The following is an 11867-nucleotide window of genomic DNA, read 5'->3' as shown; positions in this document are numbered from 1 at the left end:
ATTCCTAATACTGACGAGGAATGTCTAAAATACTTAGAGACATATTTCCAGAAAACTGGACTTTCTTCTTTTCTTGGCTCTTAGAAAATTTTCCTGCCAAACTTCTACCAATGATCATTTAAAAAAATTTACACTCACATTGGTAATACACACTTAAAACATATTAACAAAATGGCCAGCTTGGACTTAAGAAAAATGAGGAAAAAAAAATCCCACAATAAAATCTAAACCCTTAAAAGGTGGAGTTTAGCTTTTTATATTCTTTTTCAGCCACATTATGTTGCATCACTGTTAAAACAGAAGCAGCATATTATCCAAGATATTTGCAAATAATATATGTGTCACGTTTCCCAGCTGCTATCTTTAAATGCAATTTGTACTAATCTGAGTTCTAGTTCAAAAGCATCTGGACGATCCTGAGGGTTTGCAGCCAGCATTTCCTTAATCAGTTGTTTCATTCGCCCATTCATAGACTTTTTCTTCACAGGAATGAGAAGTTCCATTTTGGGATTTTCCAGAAGTGCCTCCCCAACAGGCACGATCTCAGTTCCTTGTTTTACATAACTCCCCAAGAGTTCCTTCTTTGTCTCTGTGTCTATGAATGTGATCCTTTCCAGCATTGCCCAGATGATAATCCCCAGAGCAAAGATGTCAGCTTTTGCTGTGTAATGTCCCTCCCACACTTCAGGAGCCATGTAGAAATCTGTTCCACACGCTGTGGAAAGGAAACACTTGTTTACACTGACAGGTTCTTCTGGATTCTGCCCAAATGCTGAACAAACTTTACTTAGACCAAAATCAGCCACTTTCAGTGTGGGTTCCAAGTCACTGGTATCCAACCGGCTTTGAGAAATCAGGATGTTATCAGGCTTTAGATCTCGATGGATGATCTGGTTTTTATGCAAGAAAGCCAGGGCACTGCTCAGCTGAAGCATGAAGCTGGTGTTAGTTTTACGATTGGGTTTCCTGGACAACAGATACTCATTCATATCTCCTCCGTCACAAAAATCCATCACAAACCACAAGTAATAGGCGCTTCTGGGATCAAAGGCAATTTCTCCCTTTAGTGAAGTCTCTACAAGCTATAAGAAATAAAAAAACAGATTACAATCATCTGCATAGTTTATACAATTCAGCTATAGAGAAGGAGTTACTGATTAAGTTAGTCTCCAGTGTTAAGTGGAAATTCCATGAATATTTTATTTGGTCAGTGCTTTCATATGTGCATTTTATTTTAAACTTCAGTACTTCAGACTGTCACTTTGTCCCTAACAAATACACACCAAATCTCCAAGTCAAGAGGTAAAAACTTATTTAAAAATAGCTTTATTCTGAAAAGTATCCAACTGGCTATACATTTTCTACATGTGTCAAATGGAGATGAACTCTAACCATCTAATTAATAGCTTCCTGAAAAGATCAAAGTTTCAGCAGGTAGATTTGCCAGCTGGGGAATAAACATCAATTAGGAAATTCTATTCCATGAAACTGCCTGAAATCTACTTCTTGCATATTGCACTTACACTATCAACATAATCTGTGAAACTGAGAGAAAATTATGAAGGAACAACCAGTTGTTATAGAAATAAAGTGCTCCTGTAGTCACTGATAAAACTAAAGACATCATTACTTCATAAACTTCTACACGCAGAATGCAAATATGTTGGCTATCTCTATCAACAGATGGCTTCTAAAAACCAATTTATAAAAATCATACACGCATTTTGATATAAAAATTCAAATCTGAGTTTGTATATTTGTTTGATACAAGCTGAAAATCTAGAATAAACCACTGTTTTACTTATATCATTATCTAATTATAACTCTCCTACTACCTGAAATTCAAGAGTAATTACTTCACTGAACATGAGCTATCTTCTAAAATACAGTGCTTTGAAAGCATTTGTCCTATGGTGTCCTTTTCAGGCCCATGGGTTGAATAGAAACTAAGTAGGGAAGGTGAGGAGTTGCTGAAGATTGAGTGAACCGCTAATTTTATGTTTAAATCTACTAATATTTCCTTTTGTCTTTTTGGTGGGCAGAGGCAAAAACGCCTCTCCATGCCATCTCCCCCAATGGCAAACAGCCATAATTGCAATGGTCTGCAGATGTCTTCTTTGCATACATTTTCCTTGTTGCATGTGTTTGCCACTGAGACAGAGAAAGAACAGAAAGGTCCAGATCATACAATTATTTACCAGGTGCACTGTTACTAAATATGCTGAGATTAAAGATGAGCACCATCACTCTTCCTTCATTTCTTCTCTTCTTCTGTCTTCATTCTCAAAAGAAAACTTCCTAAATAGCTTTGAACAATGCAGACTTCCAGAATTCAAATAATGGTTTAGAGTAAAGCCAGATAGTAGATATTTTAGGCTTGACAAACCACATAAGGTCTGTGTTCCATATTCTTTTTCCTTTTCTTTCTTTTTTTTTAAACAACTCTTAAAAAATGTAAAAACTATTTTTAGTATCCAGGCCATACAAAAACAGGCTGAGGGCTATAGTCTAAGGGTCCCTGGTTGAGAGCTACAGAAATACAGATCCCAGTTTGCTTACTGTCACGTGTAGAGGATGTTAGCCATTGGTTCTCTTGCCTGAAGTCCTTTAATAGCTTCCCTGTTCTCTTAGGATATAGTCTAAGCTCTTTAACATGGGCTACGGGATCCTGTGTGCTCTGATCCTGGCTGATCTTTCTAGCCTCATCTAAAACAACTCTCCCTGTATAGTGCAGTCTTAGTATTTTCTTTCAATTTTTAGAACGCTTCATGCTTTTTGCTTCTAGACATTTGTATGTATAGTTACTTCTGCCTGGGAAGTTTTCTCAGTCACTCACCTGGCTAACTCCTATTCACCCTGCAAGTTTCAGGTGAAACAGTTCTTAATTCCTGAACCCCAGGATTATGTCAGGTTCCCTACTCTATGTGCCTATACCATCTTGTACTTTTCATTCATGGCACTCATCACAAGTACACATATTGGCCACTAAGTTCCTATGCGTAAGATTTATCCTCTGTTAATTATTTTACATTTCTTCTAGGTGAGGTTTTCAGCTATCAGGAACTGACTGAATGATTCCAAATGAGAACAAGGAAGATATCCAGAGAAACATGGAGAAAAAAAAATTTATGTACAGAATGGTAAGACCATGTATAGAGACTCTGTGGTCACACTATAGATTTGTTTGTCTTTACTACATGTAAATATTGGTTGTCTTTACTAGTGTAAATTTAAAGTAGGCACTTGCTAAAGCGTGGATGAATGTCTGGTCAATGAAATAAATCCACAGAAAAGACAATTTTAATAGAGCTGCTTATTACTGAATACCTCCTATGTGCCAAGTATTGTATCTACATCACCTCTAATTTTGACAACTCCCATGGAAGGTAGAAATTATTATTCCTTACATATGAAGATACAGATGCTGGGAAAAGGTGGGTTACATATCCAAGGTCATACAGTTAGCAAAAAGTGCCACAAGTCAAACACAGGTCTGTTAGGCTTTAAAAAGATGAAATAAATTACTAAACAAGAAGGTACTTTAGATTAAAAAAAAAAATCACTGAATCAAGTCTGGAAGTACTTTACATCTTAAAGCCTTGAAAGATTAGCTGGTTAATGCCTAGTTACTATAACAGTTGCTTGATCTGGACTCAAGGATACCATCAGTACTTGCAAAGACATCATATGTTTAAATGTCTTTGCACTCGCAGTCTGATTATGCACTTTAGTCTCCAAAATTCAATGCAAAGTCCAGTAAGCTTCTATCCACTTTTAGGAGGGAATGTGGTAAGAATGTTTCTGATATTTTCTATCACTGCAACGTACATAATAAGCACTTTTAGAAAAAAAATACAATAAAACAAAGAGAGGCTAAACAGTTGTGTTTTATATCCCTTAACTTAAGAGAGAAAACTTCAGGGCATAGCATGCTAAACTTGCAGTATAAATTAGGTCCTTAAGACTGATATTTGTTTACCATACAATGAAACTTGCAACTTTCTAATTACACAGAATAATGCATTAGTTTTCTTTGTTGTTCCTAGTCCAAAAGCTTTTGTTGTTTTAAAACAGACTTTTGTACCCTGATGGTAAATTCTGAATTTAGACACACTCATGGCAAGTTGTTTCCTATTCCAGGAATAACTGGACTTAAGAAATTTTGCTCTGGCCTTTAACTAGCTATGTCTTAAGTATCTTTTCTCTTCATCATGTGTAGAGCTACTAGAGATTTTGACCTATGGCAGAAGCCAATCTTAAAAAAAAAAAAAAAAGATTTTGTTTTCCTATATTAATGCTTTCCCCAGGTCTACAGAAGAGTAATTTGGAGGCAAAACAGTAATCTGGAGGTTAAAAGAGCACAATTTTTAGCTGCTGGATACTCCTACGTTTAGCTCCCAATTCTGCCACCTGCTATGTGATTCTGGATAAATTCATTATCTATTCTAAGCCTCAGTTTCTTCATTTGTAATGATGGTAATAATAGTACTTTCCTCATAGGATTGCTGAGCCCAGAGCATGGAATGAGTAGGAACCCAAATGTTAGCGATCAGCACTGTGAATAACATTCAGGTGCTACACCACATACTCCATGAAAATTCAATGGAATTGCACGGTTAAGACATTAAATAACCTTCTAAAACAGGAGAGGCTTATGTTCAAGCCAGTGATATATAAAGAAATGCCCAATTACCTATGGGTACTACTACTAGTTGTACAGTTTTTCCTTCTCTTCTGTATTCAGTTCCAAAAAAAAACTGATTTCAAATAAGTGAACTAATTAGACTCTAGTCTCGATCACTTCTCTAGTTCCTGTTGCCCCATTCCTATGCAGATTGGCAAGTATCATGGCATAACAGGTGGCATATGTTATTTTTAGGTATTTGCAACACAGGTTTAAATAAAACCTTGTTTTAAAGCAAACGTCTACTCAGTTCTTGGCAGAACCCATCTACTCCTAACTATATAAACACCTGCATTTAAAAGTAGAAGTTCATCTGACTCTTTCATTCCTCTTATTGCTGACCAATGCTACTTTCAAATCATTTCTATTTCCCATTCAACCACACATACCTGTAAATAAAGGGAAGAATTAGAGCCGTGGGACATCTTTTGCACCATCCCATCCTTTTGTAGGATGCATTCCTCCAAGTGAATCACATTTGGATGTTGGCTCTTGATACTGCTTAGTGCCCAGAACTCACGCAGGGCTAGTTCAACATTTTCAGGTGCATGGCATCGAATTTTCTTCACTGCCACCCGTGCAGAGGTCTTTCTGATGACTGCTTCATATACAACACCGTAACTACCTCGGCCTACCTCCCGTATTAGATCGTACTTTGGCTGGCTACTCACCATCTTCAAGGTCAAGGTTTCTGGAAAAATCAACAAAGTGCTCTGTTGACATTAAGTCTGCCTACTGGCTTGTATTTCTTCTTATGCACGATTTAGTTATCATCTGTCTCACTGTTTGCAGTGCTTGAACGATATTTGCTATACATTGGGTAAATCTAAATATCTTAATAATAGTAAACCAGGTAACACTAATGTAGTACTTACCATGTATCAGGAACTGTTCCAAGCAGTTTATAACATTAAGTCCATTTAATCCTCACAACAGCATGATGAGGTAGATACTATTATGGTCATTTTATAGATGAGGAAACTAAAGCACAGAGTTTAAGCAACATGCCCAAAGTCAAACAGCTAGTAACTGGTGGACCTGGGATTTGAAACCAGGCCATCTGGCTCTGACAGCCTTCATTTTAACCACTACACTATACTGCTTCTTACATGAACTGCTTCAAAACATCACTGCTAAAAATAAACCAAAAAATTCAGTATTTATTTACCGATTGTGAAAAAACAAACAAAACTCCAGCTTCTCCTGAAAACTGACACACACATAAAAGGTCATAAAAATGGCAAAACCAAAAACCAACCCTCACAGTTAGAAATACAAAAACCTGGCTTATGCTTAGGGACTGAAAGTGAACAAGATCACATATAGAAGTGAAAATGTGCAGTTGTTTTTATTATTTAAAAGTAAATGGTCAAACTGTGTATGTTCTTATTTTAATTTTGTTTATGTTATTTCCTTATTTCTTGCAAAATAAATGAAAATACAGTCTGTGGAGAAAAACGTTTCTTTAAAGATAAAGTAAGTTACTTAGAATACAGTTAAATTTTGCTGTTGTTTTAGCAACAGTTATTTAGATCTAGGTCATTTTTGCCAACGAAAACTGTCCTGCATCTTAAGGGGTTCTCTGAGGGAGTTCTTTGGAATTCAATTTGATAAATCATTTAAAGGCAGGAGCAAAGGCCCTACACGGAAACGCTCACGTGTTGAATCAAGAAAGTCTAAAGTGTACCTCCTCACTCTCCGAAGAATGTCAAGATTCTGAAGAGCTTCAGGAACAAATTCTCATTTGTAGAATGCCAGCATGGGCAAGAAAAGTAACCTGAGATTGAACAATTTTTATATTGTACAGTTTAGGGGAACAAAAAGCTACCGACACTACAGCCTGTGAAACTGGGACCGGCTATTTTAAGTCCATAGGATAGATTTAATAAAGAAAATGAAAGCTTCTGAGACTGCTTCTTAGTCCCACTTCCTCTAACTGGACACCCACTCTTCAAATTCCTGCAGTATTTCCTAGGGTCTGATTTCCTGCCACAGAATCTTCTGCCCCTGCTGCACAGTGGACATTCCTGTTCTCCGTGGATCGCCAACTCCTATCCATCTCAAAGTGGCTCCTGCCTTTGAAGATGTCCCATATCCCCATACAAGAGAGCCCCTGAATAAGGGGGAGGGACGGTGTTTCTGCAATCCTTGAGATCCTGGGTCAAAACACAGCACGGTGATGCATCCCGCGCAAACCTCGGGGACTTCGGACGGCATCCCCCGGGCCCCCGCGCCTGCCGGGCGCACCCAGCGCTCGGACTCGGGCCGGCCAGGCCGTACACCTGCTGGCGCCCGGGAAGGGCCAGTCCTAGGCAGAGGTGTTGCCCGACGCGGCGGCTCAGGGCCCCGCTCATTGGCCAAGTATCAGGCCCTCCCCCTCCCCGGCTACTTCCAGATGAAACCCGGAGGGGATCCTGCCGGGGCCCTTCACCCCGAGGAGCCAGTCCTGCAGCTGCCCGACTCCTCGGGGCCAGCGACTGAGGCCTGGGGCCTGGGGAGGAGGCCACGGGCAGAAGAGGAGGCCGCTGCTGGGGCCGGAGGCCTGAGGCGCGCGGGGCCTTCCCCGGGACGCCTCCGCTGACAGCTCTGTGACAGGCCTCCTGGGGCGGGAGGCACGTGCAGGGCCCTCGGCTCTGCAGCAAAGCCTCTCTGCCACGCCGAGGGGCCAGATTTACCTCAGGGTAGCCGCCGCCGCTTCTCCCTCTCACGGGCTCTGCAGGCCGCCATTATCAGGCTGCTCGCGCCTCCGCCGCCGCGGCCTCCAGTCAGAGGCCGGCGCGCGCCCCCGTGGTGCGCGCGGACACACCCCCTTACGCCGCGAGACCCCGCCCCCCTCCGGCTCTCCGTAGCGTGAGCCGGGACGCCAACCGCCGTTGCTACTGGGCGCGTGCTCGGCGCTCCGCTGGCCTGCTCCCGGCTACCGTGGCTTTCCCGAGCCGGGAGTCGCGGAAGGGGTGCGCGCTCCGGAACACACCACTCGTACCCCTCCCCGCAGGGGTGGCTGGGATCGGGGAGGCCCACTCCACACCCAGGGCTTGGTCGCCTTCCAGCCTCAGCGGGCGTCCACGGCCCGCGTCCCCGGAGTGGTCCCCCGCAACAGGTCCGGGCCGGGGGCGGTGCGCGCGCCTGGTGCGCCTCCCCTCCCCCGTTCCGCCCCCATTTCCGACCTACCGAGCTGCGGGCAGGTGTGCGGGGTCGCTGGGGTGGAACGCCTGGTGCATCTTCCTCCGCGCGGGCCTGGGATGCCTGCGGTAAGCGGGCCTCTTCCGCGGACCTGCGGGGAGGCGCAGCCCGAGCTGGGAGGCCTGGCGCCCGCCCCGCCTGGAGGGAGGCTGCACCTTTTGTCAGAGTCACTGAGCCATGTTTGCGGGCGGTGCAGTTGCCGAGGCGGCAGCGGCGGCGGCGGCGCGGGGCTGGGTGCGATCATCTGGGAAGACGCCGTCCCCTGCTCCGCTGGAGCGGTGGTATCTCCCTTAAAGAAACCGGCGCCTCGTTGTTCCGGGGCTCGGCAGCCGCGAGTCGGAGGCGCCCTGCCCCCGGCGGGGAGGAAGGGGCCGCGGCGCCGGAGCTTGGCTCCTGCAGCGCGCGCACGCCCTGCCTGGCGGCGACACCCTCGAGCTCCTCGTGGAGAGTTGGGATGCCCCCCGCTTGTGCAGCTAGCGACGGAGGTCCGGGCCGGCCGGGGCCGGGATTGACAGCGAGGACAGCCGTTTTCGGGACCCGACCGTCAGCCTGAGGCACTGGGGCACCCCACAGCCGTCAGCCAGATCCAGGCCTGCGTTCGCCTGACAGCAGCCCGGGACTATCAGTTGCTCAGAGGCCCGGACCAATCGGTCATTCAGTTCGTTTCATAGATCAGTAAACAACCGCCAGAAACGTCCATTCCTTCTTCGCCGATTTAATCTGCACCTACTGTTTGTCAATAAAGGGGTTGTTCCTCTTCCCAGTGCTGTATAAGGCACAGTGTGCAAAGAATTTCTTGTTACTGCTCTCAAGGATCAACCAATTACCCGTTCTATTTTCTGTTCTCCATTTATGGACCTTCTCCCGAGAGTCTGGGACTGGGTTAAGTCTTTAAGTGATCTCTCCTAATCCTAACCAAACCCTACGAGGGCAGGGTTTATTACTAACCCTGTTTTTACAGGTAAGGAAGCAGACCTCTGCCTTATTTGACAGAAAGGTGTCTGTTTTGGGGTGGGGGCACCTGCCTTGAATACCCTCTCCCCTGGTGTAAACCCTCCTACCCCCCCCAAAAAAAAACAAAACAAAATCCTGCTCGGTAATCTGTTCAGACTAGTCCTGAGTGCAGTGTACCAGCCTTCAGCTGTCAGCTGGGAATACTGATGTATTCTGAGTTTTGGTTTCTGCCCTTGAGAACAGAGGGAAAGTAGAGGGCTCTGTGTAGACAGCTACCTACCTGTGTGTAACTGATCACAATCTGGGGAGGGGTATTTCTTTGGTCAAAGGAGCCTTTTTGTCTCTTTGTCTCAGTCATTAAGTACAGGAATCCCTCCTCTCAAGATGGTTGTAGAACTTGAAATCCACTCCCATAACTCCAAAGTTATGGAACTGGCTCTAAAGTCTGTGAGGTAGATGTTTAAACAATTTGGGGTGTCCTCTTTAGGAAAACGATTACAAAATGGACCTGTGAATACATTGCTGGGGCCTTGGAAAGGGTCTCTGTGAGGGACTCTGAAGCTTAAGCTTCAGAATAAATCTGCCCTGAAGATTACATTATATCATTATATTTGCCCATAAGCCTTTTTTGTTTGTTTGTTTTTGCGGTACGCGGGCCTCTCACTGTGTGGCCTCTCCTGTTGCGGAGCACAGGCTCCGGACGCGCAGGCTCAGCGGCCATGGCTCACGGGCCCAGCCGCTCCGCGACAAGTGGGATCTTCCCGGACCGGGGCACGACCCCGCGTCCCCTGCATCTGGCAGGCGGACTCTCAACCACTGAGTCACCAGGGAAGCCCGCCCATAAGCCTTTTACTAGGCTGAGAGTTCCTGGGGACAGGAACCTTGTCTGTGATTCATTTCTGCATCCTCCTTTATTTGATATCATACCAAAATACTCCTGAGAATAGCATTGTCATACATTGCTGATGGGAAGGCAAAATGATGTAACTCTAACTAAGGTAATTTGGCAATCTATAGCCACATTACATATGTATTTACTCTTTCACCCAGTAAACCTAGGTCAGGGCTAAACTTGCAAGAATCTATCCTAGTGATATATTGGCAAAATACAAAAAGCTCTGTGCACAAGGCTATTCATTATGGCATTATTTTTATAGCAAAAGATTGGAAACTGCTTATGTCAGTTAAGAACTAGCTGAATAAATTATAGTACAAACACAGGATGGAGTGCTATGCGGCTGTAAAAAGATATGTGGAAGAGTTCTTATATTTACTGATAAACAGAAACTAATATGTAGTGATGCCCATATACGCTAAGGGAAATAAGATACATAGTAGCGTTTATAGTATGCTATCTTCTGTGAAAGTGGGAAGATATAAATATACATTAATTGCTTATATTTAAAAGTTAAGGGGCTTCCCTGGTGGCACAGTGGTTGAGAGTCCGCCTGCCGATGCAGGGGACAGGGGTTCGTGTCCCGGTCCGGGAAGATCTCACATGCCGCGGAGCGGCTGGGCCCGTGAGCCGTGGCCACTGAGCCTGCACGTTCGGAGCCTGTGCTCCGCAATGGGAGAGGCCACGACAGTGAGAGGCCCTCGTACCGCAAAAAAAAAAAAAAAAAAAAAAAAAAAAAGTTAAACAATAGAAAACAAAACTCAATCTTCTAAAAATTGTTTGCTATGTGGGATGGAGTGGGTAGGGATGGAAATGAGACTTCTGTGAATATACATTATTATATAGTTACTGTTTTGGAACCTTGTAAATGTTGCATACTTATAAAACAGTTCAATAAAAAGAATAAAACACTCCATAAAAATTAAAAACAAATGGAGGGACTTCCCTCGTGGCGCAGTGTTTAAGAATTCACCTAACCAGGGCCTCCCTGGTGGCGCAGTGGTTGAGAGTCCGCCTGCCGATGCAGGGGATACGGGTTCGTGCCCCGGTCTGGGAGGATCCCATATGCCGCGGAGCGGCTGGGCCCGTGAGCCATGGCTGCTGAGCCTGTGCATCCGGAGCCTGTGCTCCGCAACGGGAGAGGCCACAACAGTGAGAGGCCCGCGTACCACAAAAAAAAAAAAAAAAAAAAAAAAAAAAAAAAAAAAAGAATTCACCTAACCAGTGCAGGGGACGTGGGTTCGATCCCTGGTCTGGGAGGATCCCACATGCTGCGGAGCAACTAACCCCGTGTGCACAGCTACTGAGCCTGTGCTCTAGAGCCCACGAGCCACAACTGCTGAGACCCGCGCATCTGGAGCCGGTGCTCCGAGAAGGGAGAAGCCACCACAATGACAGAGGCCCGCCCACCGCAGTGAAGAGTGGCCCCTGCTCGCTGCAGCTTGAGAGGGCCTGCATGCAGCAACGAAGACCCAAACGCAGCCAAAGATAGATAAATAAATTTTAAAAACAAAAAACAAATGGAAACAAATGAAGTGGTATAACTACACAGGGAAAATAATTTCAAGTGGCTTTATAGGTTTTTTTTTTTTTTTTTTTTTTTTAGTTTCTGCTTTATAACAAAGTGAATCAGTCATACATATACATCTGTTCCCACATCCCTTCCCTCATGCACCTCCCTCCCTCCCACCCTCCCCATCCCACCCCTCCAGGCGGTCACAAAGCACCGAGCTGATCTCCCTGTGCTCTGCAGCTGCTTCCCACTATCTATCTACCTTACGTTTGGTAGTGTATATATGTCCATGCCTCTCTTTCGCTTTGTCACAGCTTACCCTTCCCCCTCCCCATATCCTCAAGTCCATTCTCAAGTAGGTCTGTGTCTTTATTCCCGTTTTACCCCTAGGTTCTTCATGACATTTTTAAAAAAATTCCATATATATGTGTTAGCATATGGTATTTGTCTTTCTCTTTCTGACTTACTTCACTCTGTATGACAGACTCTAGGTCTATCCACCTCATTACAAATAGCTCAGTTTCGTTTCTTTTTATGGCTGAGTAATATTCCATTGTATATATGTGCCACATCTTCTTTATCCATTCATCCGATGATGGACACTTAGGTTGTTCCCAGCTCCGGGCTATTGTGAATAG

General features: G+C 44.5%; 1 protein-coding gene across 1 annotated transcript; it reads right to left on the bottom strand.

Moving 5' to 3' along the window:
* Window positions 1-341: 341 nt before the first annotated feature.
* Window positions 342-5358, bottom strand: PDIK1L (PDLIM1 interacting kinase 1 like; the record flags this gene model as incomplete). Its single annotated transcript, XM_079698687.1, has 2 exons — window positions 342-1082; window positions 5074-5358. 2 exons carry the CDS (start codon window positions 5356-5358, stop codon window positions 342-344), a joined length of 1026 nt encoding a protein of 341 aa, XP_079554813.1.
* Window positions 5359-11867: the final 6509 nt, after the last annotated feature.

The sequence above is a fragment of the Hyperoodon ampullatus genome (assembly GCF_949752795.1).
Source record: "Hyperoodon ampullatus genome assembly, chromosome: 2".
In the NCBI taxonomy this organism is placed as follows: domain Eukaryota; kingdom Metazoa; phylum Chordata; class Mammalia; order Artiodactyla; family Ziphiidae; genus Hyperoodon; species Hyperoodon ampullatus.
Note: the sequence above shows the minus strand (reverse complement) of the source record. Positions and strands in the feature narration are given on the sequence as shown.